The sequence below is a fragment of the Anopheles nili genome, chromosome 3 (genome assembly GCF_943737925.1).
Source record: "Anopheles nili chromosome 3, idAnoNiliSN_F5_01, whole genome shotgun sequence".
In the NCBI taxonomy this organism is placed as follows: domain Eukaryota; kingdom Metazoa; phylum Arthropoda; class Insecta; order Diptera; family Culicidae; genus Anopheles; species Anopheles nili.
Window position 1 is genome coordinate 43766290 of NC_071292.1, and position 12512 is coordinate 43778801.

The 12512-nt window shown below is 42.6% G+C and overlaps 2 protein-coding genes across 2 annotated transcripts; both read right to left on the minus strand.

Annotated features, from left to right (window-relative positions):
- Positions 1-1451: 1451 nt before the first annotated feature.
- Positions 1452-5605, minus strand: LOC128723688 (alpha-1A adrenergic receptor-like). The gene is made up of 7 exons (XM_053817452.1): positions 5015-5605; positions 3202-3344; positions 3000-3100; positions 2682-2800; positions 1819-1940; positions 1671-1750; positions 1452-1580 (listed from the first exon to the last, which is right to left on the minus strand). The coding sequence occupies exons 1-7, from the start codon at positions 5603-5605 to the stop codon at positions 1462-1464; spliced, it is 1275 nt and encodes a 424-aa protein (XP_053673427.1). The 3' UTR covers positions 1452-1461.
- Positions 5606-7449: 1844 nt separating this feature from the next.
- Positions 7450-11599, minus strand: LOC128723614 (growth hormone secretagogue receptor type 1-like). Its single transcript, XM_053817372.1, has 7 exons — positions 10736-11599; positions 8655-8797; positions 8451-8551; positions 8141-8259; positions 7828-7940; positions 7669-7748; positions 7450-7578 (listed from the first exon to the last, which is right to left on the minus strand). The coding sequence occupies exons 1-7, from the start codon at positions 11597-11599 to the stop codon at positions 7460-7462; spliced, it is 1539 nt and encodes a 512-aa protein (XP_053673347.1). The 3' UTR covers positions 7450-7459.
- Positions 11600-12512: the final 913 nt, after the last annotated feature.

Below are 12512 nucleotides of genomic sequence, written 5' to 3' on the forward strand. Positions count from 1 at the left end.
TTCGTGTTGGAGCGAAACTGCAGAGCCGGATGGGTTGGCTGGAGGTGAGCCAGTGCGCACAATCGGTCTATCCCTTCCACCGGGATTTCCGTGCGAGTTCATTTCAGGCTCATGCGCATCCGGTCGGGATGAACGGAAGCAGTTTCGATTCAGTGGGAATTTTTAAAGCGTACCACAGTGTGAATCTGGACACGTAGGAAGAGACACAGCCATGAGAGGCAGGAACAGTTTCTTGATAGAAGAACTACAGCGATACGAACAACAAAAATGTGTACGAATGTTTAAAGCTAGATAACCAGTCACATTCCAGGCGTCACCGCCAAGAAGATGAAATTCAATGCTATGGATTTCTTGATTCAATTTAAGAATCTCTCCTTCATAGCTCACATACAGTTCTAAAATGCTGGATTTTCGTTGTTCGTTTATTTCACTTAAATTGTGGATATTGCCTTACATGTCAACGCGTCTAATGTCCTTACATTGATCATGTTGATATCATAGACATTCTTTAAGATATAGCAATTTTTTTTCTTTCACCTATTCCTAATGCTCAAAATCATGCTTCGAGAAATTTACATCATTCTCTTCTCATTCTATCAATATTCATTTTTATTGTTATGGGGTGGAGAAATTCTCTTAAAAACAATTATTGGTCTTGAAAAAACCAATTCCATTTTCTGTTAAAAAATACTGAGTATTGAGATATTTTTTTAAATAACTATTTCATAATTTTTACCAATTTTAAATTAAAGAAACGATTACCTGTAAAATGCTTGTTAAAGGAAAATATTTTTTTTAATATCCATTTATGTTCTTTGCAAAAATATTTAGACAAGACAAGAACACATTAAGCTCGTATGCTTCGGACATGATGTTGTTGGAATTTTTAGAAGACTTTTGAACTGTATTTTCTCATCTTCTGCATTATCATCATTACCGTCAGCATGATTAAGCCATGATTACCGTCAATACGATTATGTACGTCTTCCATACTTCTGAAACGTGCTTCAAAGCGTTGACGTAGCCTTTTCGGATTTTTTTATGAGTGTATATCAGAAAGGGGTTTGAAAATTACATCGCTAGTATGTTGGGTCGCTTCCTTACCGCCTTGAGTCACATTTTATTAACAGAATAGCGCATCATGTTTCATTGTTCTGAAGAGTACCTGGTACGTTTACTGTATCTTGTACCAGAATCATTACGGTTTTACTTCATCATCTTACCTGTAGAGTAGTTTCACATTTCTTTCTATTACAATCATCGCATACACGAAAATGTTTGATTTGGAACGTATAAAAAATTGATGATATATTTTCTCTCAGTATCAGATAACATTACTATTTACACAAGTTTCTAGGTTATAATGTCATCATCGTTATCGACGTAATGGCGAGCACAATGTGCGCTTTTCTACGCCTACTTTACACAGCTTTACTTTACCAAGCCTACCGACGAACCCTACTACTTAATGAAATTTGTAATCTCATAGTCGGCAAGTTCCCGCCAAGTTGACGCGTCTGCGGTGTCCGATATGGTTGTATTTCTTCGCATCTTGGAGCCGTTGGAGCGCAGGACGAACTCTGAGATTAACCACAGCATAATTTAACGGCATTACAATCCAGAGAAATATTAATCCCGTAGCGGATATCACTGAGCTTTTCATCCCTTACCTGTAACCTGCGTACCGGAAGTGTGCTCAAGATTTATATGCCGCTGACTGCGCTTTTGAAACATTTCAAATATCGCTTTCCTATGAATACATAATAAGACATTACACATATGACACCGACGTTGCCATTTTCAGAATCACCAACCTACCGGAAATTCTGCCCACTCACGCAGTACAGTATGAAGTTGATACCGAAGTTCGTCATGAAAAACAGTTGAAAACAATTTTGAATCTGGTATATCAGATTCATGTTGAGGTTTGTGTGATCCGTCTAGGAAGAGAATAAAGCACATGCAGTTTGTTTTCAACTGTAAAATACAGGGAAGTTTAGTACTATAAGTACTAAGCTTGAACTAATAATAAAAATTCTTAGGGCGTGTAACTAATGAAGACAATAAAACCTAAATTCGTTAAATTATCTCTGCTCTATGATCTTCTCTCCCGTTGGCGCCTTTTTTGCTGTCTTTAAATTTATTCGCGAATGTCGACATTAGTCGATCGTTATCATTAAGAACGATATTGACAGCTACGTAGTTTGTTTACCAACAAACACATTAGTGCTCTGTGGATTGATAGCAGGATCTTGTGAATTGCTAATTGTATATCATACAATCGTTGCTTCTCGAAGTGGCCGGTTGTATCCGGTGTATTTCACTGTAAGGCATATGACTCTAGATAGTCGAGCCTCTAAAAAAGTGGGCAACCATTGAATATACTTGAAGTGGCCCCAAGGGGTATTCAATATAGAAAGCTACATCCCACTTAGCAGAAGAAGAAGAAGGATCTTGTGAATTGAGAATTGTATATAAGAACATCCGGATATTGTATTCTATATTTATATATTGTATTTTAAGGATAATTGTATGTAAGTACAAAATTTTCTTATGGTTCTTCTCTAGAATCGAGAGCAGTTATGAAAACAATCATATGTTACTACGCTTATTGTTTTCTCGGCTACTATTAGAAACAGTAGTGAAAGAGTCGAAAAGGTTCCATCGTACATTTCACTTACCTCGAGGTATATCTTCACTCGTATTATGTAGCTCGGGAGGTTAAGACAAACAAACACGGTCGACACGATAAGCAGCATTTTGGTAACCTTGATTTGCGAGTTCCCTACTCGGCCGCGACCTACGGATGGAAAGAGGATTGCAAGGAAAACAAAAGTTTTTGTCAATACCGGTTGCACCAGGACGCACCCGACCCACGCCAAGAATGTGCCTCCTACAGGAGAACTATCTAAACAATGGAAATTTTCACGACCCAACGTGCCTACGTGCCAACGCCTGGGGCGCCTTCCTGCTAACGGGCGACTCCCGGCCATACTTACTGCAGAGTTGTATCTGTTGGACGGACACGGCCCCATTTCCGAAAAGCTGGCTGTTCGATATGTTCAGCTGTCGACGGGATTCGCGCACGTTTGCACCATAACTGCAACGAGACGACATGACGTGTCATTTTCGACGGAAAAGTCCACCCATTTACGCTTGCACAATGGGCTCAACCTAATAACAGCAACGTTGCATACGTACCCGCGAGGAATGGTCATTGTGCGCCGGATGCTGGCGAATTTCCACACGGTCAGCGCCGTGATCGTATTCAACACGACGATTATCGTGAATGGAACCACAAACACCAGTATAAAGTCCAGAAAGTGAAAAATCGCCGCTTGATCCTTGATCCGGTAGGTGGGATGGAGAAATGCGATAAATAGAATCGTTATGCATTCGAATACGTTCACGGTGAATACTCTTATTCAATTTCTGACCAAAATTGTTTGTCCAATGATTACCTCTCTACCATTTGTTTTCTTACTCAACAGGACTTTCAATGCAAACCCGAATGCACAAGCAACTAATACGATTAGCTGTGTGTAGCTCGATTAGGTCTCTAGTTGAACAATTAAAATTTCCACACCAATAAATCAATTGAACGAGGAATCCCGGGGGTATTCATCAATACACAGCGTACGTATTAATTTTATAAAAGCAAACTAATGCCAAACAAAAGATTTTCATCCGATTCATTCAATGCGTTGCACAACAGCACGATTATTGCCTCACGATGGGACAAACGCTAGAATCTGGTGTAAATTAAAAGCGAATAATGTGTTAAGTTTGGAATCTCTTGAAACTTGCCCTGTAGTAGATGATCCAATCACAAATCAACATAGACGAATGTGGCTCTTGAACATCCGTCGAGAATGGACACTGATAGGATTTCTCTAATTAAACAGCACCATTCCATACCATGGAACTGACTCTACGATCGATTAAGGTCGTTTCACAGTAATTTCATCCAATCAATTTAATTTTGATGACGCTCCAGCACGCTGTGCTTCAATTGCAGCATCTGCAGTGTTATTAATTAGTCTTGAATGGAACGTCAGAGACTATTGTCCTTTCACTGAATGTTTTAAATTCCGTTTTAGGTGTTAATTAACAAATAAGTTAAGCTTTGGAATGATTTTGGATTTTTTCTACATTTCTCTTAAAATCGTTACGAAAATGTTTGGTAACGGAACTCAACGAATATGTGTATCATCGACCCATAACGGATGGTCATCAAATGTAGTCATCATCGCCCACACGACAAGGGCCTTTAGAGTGACGCCGATAAAATAGCACCGAATGTTAATCCGCAATTACAATATCCTGGCATCGAATGGTAGCGTTATGACAAACTGGCTCTTCGGTGGCCTAAATATTGAATGCGCTTAGAAAAGAGCACCGATGGCTATGTTTATACGCCTGATTGAATTCATTAGCGACCGAGACTCAATACTGGCACGTGCATCACGTTAGCTATCGTGAAAACTAACTGCGAGTCCTTGCTCGTTGACGCTAGTTGCTTGTTTACCTTTTGGCAGCATAAGCCAATTTAGATATTTGCCGAAAAACAAAAGGCTTCATATTCATTCATCGGTTGGATTCAATTTACCCCAAGGTCAGTCTTTGACGAACCCAGCAAAACAAGGATGACCGGTTGAAAAGAAGGTCACGCTTCGAGAAAACCACCAAACCTGCGGGAAACCCTACGGTGGTACAAAGACCGCTACACAAACACCGGACGTAGGTGGAGGTTATATTTCCTCTCCATTCCAAGGGAAACCATTACTCAACCCCATGGATTTTCCCAAGCAAAGACTCCACGGTGTGGCATAGAAGGAAAAGCGAGCGTAGGCACGAATCCGTTTGTTTCAAGTTTGTGAAATCACTCACGCTCTCAGTCGTGCACAAGCATGTGCGAAACAATGGAAAGGTACGCAACACATTTGAATACAGACAATCCAGGACGAACAGCAAAGACCAATTGCTAAGCGGAAAGTTCCGGTCTCGTACTCACTTTGTACTCCAGCACGATGTCGCAGATTGTATCGTTCATAAACGGGGAGAACTGTGGCGAGGCATAAAAAAAGATTGGTAAACTGTAGAAAATTCCAGTGATTGTTAGTCCGAGGATGACGATCTTGGCCCGGCGCACGGTACACATCGTTTGGCGTCTCAACGGATACAGTACGACGATGAACCGTTCGACAGTAAAGGCGACCACGAACCACACCGACAGGAAGCAGCACATCGTGCTGGAGAACGTGAAGAACCGACAACAGATCTCCTGGGTGTAGATCTTCAAATCGACCAGGTTTAGCCAGGCTACGAACAACCCCACCAAATAACACGTGTCGCTGATGCTGAGTGCGGCCAAGTAGTACGAAGAGGACAACTTTCGCAGCTTCGTGTTGAAGAATGCCAGCACGGAAAGGATGTTGCCGATGCTGCCGAATACCACTAGGAGCGGAGTGTAGTAAAAGTTCAGAAAGCTCCCGATCGACTCCATTATCACTTCCGTTTTGGAGAGGTTCATGACGATCTCATCCACTTCCATCTTGGCGCGGATGTCCGCCATCGGCGATGGTACGATGCTCGCATTCAACATGATCATCTATCTGGCTTCTCTATTTGTACACTCTCGTGATCGTCCTCAATCTCGTGACACTAATACACACACAGTCACATTCACGCACAAAGGCTTCCAAAGATCGGTAGTTGCATGTGTATCTCTGATCGCACGCACAAGAGCCTCAAACGTCGATCACATGCCGGAAGCAGACGATCGAACACTACTGACACCTTCGTTTGACACTTCCACGCTGTTGGAGATCTGCGATAGTGCTGATGAAGAAGATCGCGTACCGTTCAACTGGTCACATGCTCACTCGCGAGCGCGTGTCTGCTGCCAAATTCGAGACCGAGTTATCAGCAACTGAACCGGCGGATCCATATGTGTTAAATGGTTAATAGATTCAAGCTCGCGCCTCCAAGGCATACATTCGTGTTGGAGCGAAACTGCAGAGCCGGATGGGTTGGCTGGAGGTGAGTCAGTGCGCACAATCGGGCTATCCCTTCCACCAGGATTTCCGTGCGAGTTCATTTCAGGCTCATGCGCATCCGGTCGGGATGAACGGAAGCAGTTTCGATTCAGTGGGAATTTTTAAAGCGTACCACAGTGTGAATCTGGACACGTAGGAAGAGACACAGCCATGAGAAGCAGGAACAGTTTCTTGGTAGAAGAACTACATCGATACGAACAACAAAAATGTGTACGAATGTTTAAAGCTAGATAACCAGTTACATTCCAGGCGTCACCGCCAAGAAGATGAAATTCAATGCTATGGATTTCTTGATTCAATTTAAGAATCTCTCCTTCATAGCTCACATACAGTTCTAAAATGCTGGATTTTCGTTGTTCGTTTATTTCACTTAAATTGTGGATATTGCCTTACATGTCAACGCGTCTAATGTCCTTACATTGATCATGTTGATATCATAGACATTCTTTAAGATATAGCAATTTTTTTTCTTTCACCTATTCCTAATGCTCAAAATCATGCTTCGAGAAATTTACATCATTCTCTTCTCATTCTATCAATATTCATTTTTATTGTTATGGGGTGGAGAAATTCTCTTAAAAACAATTATTGGTCTTGAAAAAACCAATTCCATTTTCTGTTAAAAAATACTGAGTATTGAGATATTTTTTTAAATAACTATTTCATAATTTTTACCAATTTTAAATTAAAGAAACGATTACCTGTAAAATGCTTGTTAAAGGAAAATATTTTTTTTAATATCCATTTATGTTCTTTGCAAAAATATTTAGACAAGACAAGAACACATTAAGCTCGTATGCTTCGGACATGATGTTGTTGGAATTTTTAGAAGACTTTTGAACTGTATTTTCTCATCTTCTGCATTATCATCATTACCGTCAGCATGATTAAGCCATGATTACCGTCAATACGATTATGTACGTCTTCCAAACTTCTGAAACGTGCTTCAAAGCGTTGACGTAGCCTTTTCGGATTTTTTTATGAGTGTATATCAGAAAGGGGTTTGAAAATTACATCGCTAGTATGTTGGGTCGCTTCCTTACCGCCTTGAGTCACATTTTATTAACAGAATAGCGCATCATGTTTCATTGTTCTGAAGAGTACCTGGTACGTTTACTGTATCTTGTACCAGAATCATTACGGTTTTACTTCATCATCTTACCTGTAGAGTAGTTTCACATTTCTTTCTATTACAATCATCGCATACACGAAAATGTTTGATTTGGAACGTATAAAAAATTGATGATATATTTTCTCTCAGTATCAGATAACATTACTATTTACACAAGTTTCTAGGTTATAATGTCATCATCGTTATCGACGTAATGGCGAGCACAATGTGCGCTTTTCTACGCCTACTTTACACAGCTTTACTTTACCAAGCCTACCGACGAACCCTACTACTTAATGAAATTTGTAATCTCATAGTCGGCAAGTTCCCGCCAAGTTGACGCGTCTGCGGTGTCCGATATGGTTGTATTTCTTCGCATCTTGGAGCCGTTGGAGCGCAGGACGAACTCTGAGATTAACCACAGCATAAATTAACGGCATTACAATCCAGAGAAATATTAATCCCGTAGCGGATATCACTGAGCTTTTCATCCCTTACCTGTAACCTGCGTACCGGAAGTGTGCTCAAGATTTATATGCCGCTGACTGCGCTTTTTAAACATACTAAATATCGCTTTCCTACGAATACATAATAGGACATTAGACATCTGACAGCGATGCCATCAAGTCCATAATCAGCTGCCCGAAAGCAACTCACCGGAAATTCTGCCCACTCACGCAGTACAGTATAAAGTTGATGCCGAAGTTCGTCATGAAAAACAGTTGACAGCAGTTTTGAACCAGGTATATTGATATGTTTGAGTGCTCCGTCTGGGAAAAGAGCAAAGTACACATATTCCTTCAACTACCAAGTAAAACGGCTAAACGTTCCATGGAAGTCAATGTAATACCAAACTGTTTCACTGGAAACGAGTTTTTTGTCTAGTGTCGTAAGATTTGATTGTTTTCTTAACTACTATTAGCAGCAGTAGCGAAAGAGTCGAAAAGGTTCCATAGTACATTTCACTTACCTCGAGGTATATCTTCACTCGTATTATGTAGCTCGGGAGGTTAAGACAAACAAACACGGTCGACACGATAAGCAGCATTTTGGTAACCTTGATTTGCGAGTTCCCTACTCGGCCGCGACCTACGGATGGAAAGAGGATTGCAAGGAAAACAAAAGTTTTTGTCGGTACCGGTTGCACCAGGACGCACCCGACCCACGCCAAGAATGTGCCTTCTACAGGACAACTATCTAAACAATGGAAATTTTCACGACCAAACGTGCCAACGCCTGGGGCGCGTTCCTGCTAACGGGCGGCTCCCGGCCATACTTACTGCAGAGTTGTATCTGTTGGACGGACACGGCCCCATTTCCGAAAAGCTGACTGTTCGATATGTTCAGCTGTCGACGGGATTCGCGCACGTTTGCACCATAACTGCAACGAGACGACATGAGACGTGTCATTTTCGACGGAAAAGTCCACCCATTTACGCTTGCACAATGGGCTCAACCTAATAACAGCAACGTTGCATACGTACCCGCGAGGAATGGTCATTGTGCGCCGGATGCTGGCGAATTTCCACACGGTCAGCGCCGTGATCGTATTCAACACGACGATTATCGTGAATGGAACCACAAACACCAGTATAAAGTCCAGAAAGTGAAAAATCGCCGCTTGATCCTTGATCCGGTAGGTGGGATGGAGAAATGCGATAAATAGAATCGTTATGCATTCGAATACGTTCACGGTGAATACTCTTATTCAATTTCTGACCAAAATTGTTTGTCCAATGATTACCTCTCTACCATTTGTTTTCTTACTCAACAGGACTTTCAATGCAAACCCGAATGCACAAGCAACTAATATGATTAGCTGTGTGTAGCTCGATTAGGTCTCTAGTTGAACAATTAAAATTTCCACACCAATAAATCAATTGAACGAGGAATCCCGGGGGTATTCATCAATACACAGCGTACGTATTAATTTTATAAAAGCAATCTAATGCCAAACAAAAGATTTTCAATTCTAATCCAATGCGCTGTATAACAGCACGGTCATTGCCTCACGATGGGACAAACGCGTGATTATGATTGTATTTAAAAAGCGTGGTGATCAATAGTGTGATCATTTTTGAATCTTTCTTCTTTTTCTTGTTTGCTAGGGTTTGTCCTCGGAACGATGCAAGAGTCCAACTTACTGGGCTCTCCTGTATTAATCCGTGGCTTAAGGGAATGCTCTTTAATCCTAGTTATTGACAGGACTAGCAACTAAAGGCCATATGTCCTTTTTTAAACAATAATTTTCCATCAATATCTAGAACAAAGAACAAATCAATATTATTTTTTGTCAGCAAACTACGCATCTGTCAATGTCAATATAAATTGTAACGGATGTCGACTAATGTCGACATTCGTGAGTATAGCTAAGGATAAGATTTAAGTACACATGGCCCTCGATACCGGTTCATTGGTTGTAAAGTTTTATCTTGATCACGAATTGATACAGGGGAGTCCTGGATGCTGGATTTCGGTATCGTATCGTTATTTAATCTCTACAAAGGAAAAGAAGCAGGAGGAATGAAAACGCGAAATAAAATTAGAGCCTCCCCTGGCTACACTCCCGCATGGTTTCTAAGAAAACATTGTTACTTCGAGTTTTCTTTTTCTTCAATTAAAATGTCTGAGTTCTGTGACGAATGTTTCTCGTGAACATTTGACCAAATTGTACACTGATAGGATTCCTCTAATTAAACAACTTCATCCCTTGCCATCGGCTCTACGAAGAAATCGGTTGTCGTCATTTTATTGAAATTTCATTCAAGTATTTAGTTCTGACGTCGTTTCACGAATTGAATATTCAAAGTACATTCACTATTGTAAAATTATTTTACATCTAAATTACGATAAAGTACATGTTTTAGCCAGGAACGTCAATCCGGTATTACAATGTTCTGGCATCGAAGGGTAGCTGAACATTGAATGCGCTTAGAAAAGAGTCCTAATGGCTATGTATGCCCGTCTGAATGAATTCATTAGCGACCGAGACTAAATACTAGCACGTGCATCACGTTGGCTGTCGTAAAAACTAACTGCAAAGACTCGGCACGATGGCCCTAGTTGTGTGTTTGCCTGTTGACAGGATAAGCCAATTTAGATATTTTCCTAAAAACAAAAGAGCTTCATATTCATTCATCGGTTGGATTCAATTTACCCTAAGGCCATTCATTGACGAACCCAGCAAAACAAGGATGACCGATTGAAAAGAAGGTCACGCTTCGTGAAAGCCACCAAACCTGCGGTAAAACCTGCGTTGCTACAAAGACCGCCACACAAACACTGGTCGTAGGTGGAGGTTTTATTTCCGCTCCATTCCAACGGAAGCCATTACTCAACCCGATGGATTTTCCCATGCAAAGACTGCACGGTGTGGCATAGAAGGAAAAGCGAGCGTAGGCACGAATCCGTTCGTTTTATGTTTGTAAAATCGCTCGCGCTCACAGTTGTGCACGAGCACGTGCGAAACAATGGAAAGGTATGTAACGCATTTGAATAATACGGACAATGCAGGATCAACAGTAAGGACCAATTGCTAAGCGGAACGTTCCGGTCTCGTACTCACTTTGTACTCCAGCACGATGTCGCAGATTGTATCGTTAATCAAAGGAGAGAATTGCGACGAGGCGAAAAAAAAGATCGGTAAATTGTAGAAAATTCCAGTGATTGTTAGTCCGAGGATGACGATCTTGGCCCGGCGCACGGTACACATCGTTTGGCGTCGCAGAGGATACAACACGACGATGAACCGTTCGACAGTAAAGGCGACCACAAACCACACCGACAGGAAGCAGCACATTGTGCTGGAGAACGTGAAGAACCGACAACAGATTTCCTGGGTGTAGATCTTCAAATCGACCAGGTTTAGCCAGGCTACGAACTGGCCGATCAGGTAGAATGTATCGCTAAGCCCGAGCGCTGACAGATAGTACGACGAGGACAACTTCCGCAGTTTGGTCTTGAAGAACACCAACACGGACAAGATGTTTCCGATGCCACCGAACAGCACCAGCGCCGGGACGTAGTAGAAGTTGATCACACTCAGCACCTCCGCGTAGTACGTTAACGTTTGTTGGTCGAAGTCAAGCACCGGGGACAATGTTGTCTCTGGTAGGAAATGGACGGTGGGTAGATGCTGCTGAAAGGAGGATTCATTGCCTCCCATCGGAATTCCGGTAGGCGCATCGGAATGGGCTGCCGTCGGCGAAAGCTCAGCGAACGAGCTGTGGGACGTTGTCATGAGCAGCACACTGACGGTTGGTTCGCCCGTCAGCAACGCCCTGTCAGCGTTGAACGAAGCACGAGAATTGCTGGACCCGGTACCATTTAAGGGACTCGACAACAGCAGCATCTGAGGGCCGTACCGCTCGTTACTGTAATCCTCCCGAAGGGCGGTCCCGCTATGCTGATCCCTCACGGCACTAAACATCTCCGAGGCTTTCGCACGCTCTGCACTATCCTTTCAACGGGGTTTGCTTGATGTAGCCGTTTGTCGTAACACAGCTCGATTTCTCAACATTCTTAATTTCGCTACCACACGTCACCATCGTCAACGTCACCAGCTAGGCCATCACATCAATCTTCGATGCTGGGCGCTGGATTACTTCCATCCACGTAACACACACACGCACTGTGTTTGTTTCCCACGCGCCCTAATCTCACTACACTCGCTTTATCTCAGCACTGTAACACCACCGGAAGCGTCCGGAAATAGTAATCCAACCACACAGAGCACAGAGATTCCCTTGCCGTCCGTTATGTTGGTTCGAAAATTGTCGACGAGTGCTCGGAATCATCCCTCAGGACGTAGTAAACCCGCGTCATCCGATAACAGACTGGCGCAAGGACATCGCCAAGCGCAAGGACCACCCAAACGGGATGTGAACCCAGGGAGTCGGCTGGTTTTCGGCTAGCCGATTCCATCGATTCGTCGTGACCGTCTCGGGCGTAGGAGTGGAAATGAATTTTCCGACAGCGGCAGGTCCCGAGCCCGACCCGGGCCGGGGAAGGTGACTAACCTTCGGCAGTTTAAAGCCGTCGCATCAGATTGCCAGACTCCCGACGACCAGTTTTTAGCTTTAAAAAAAAGCACCTTGGCAGCTCTTGGCACACTTTCGCAACACATGTTTCGTTTTGCACATGTTTGCTTGGCGTGTATCACAAATCGAAGCACGATTTGTGGAGCAAATAATAATTCCACAAAAGCGTCACATTAGAGCGTGCTCAACGGTACTAATGAAGTTATGAGCTGGCGTTGAAATGCGTGCCTGGCAATGAGCAACCGTACAAAGTAAACATGAATTAGAGCGGCTGGTTCTGACGGCATACGGTGTGCATCCATC

Excerpts from the sequence above, each read along its gene's own strand:
- LOC128723614 (XM_053817372.1), bottom strand. The coding sequence starts at position 11,599 with ATGTTTAGTGCCGTGAGGGATCAGCATAGCGGGACCGCCCTTCGGGAG. Across the intron at positions 8,552-8,654 it reads ACAATGACCATTCCTCGCGG|TTATGGTGCAAACGTGCGCG; the intron begins GTACGTATGCAA and ends GTCTCGTTGCAG. Across the intron at positions 7,749-7,827 it reads GTGAGTGGGCAGAATTTCCG|GAAAGCGATATTTAGTATGT; the intron begins GTGAGTTGCTTT and ends ATGTATTCGTAG.
- LOC128723688 (XM_053817452.1), bottom strand. The coding sequence starts at position 5,605 with ATGTTGAATGCGAGCATCGTACCATCGCCGATGGCGGACATCCGCGCC. Across the intron at positions 3,101-3,201 it reads ACAATGACCATTCCTCGCGG|TTATGGTGCAAACGTGCGCG; the intron begins GTACGTATGCAA and ends GTCTCGTTGCAG. Across the intron at positions 1,581-1,670 it reads TTCCGGTACGCAGGTTACAG|AGTTCGTCCTGCGCTCCAAC; the intron begins GTAAGGGATGAA and ends GGTTAATCTCAG.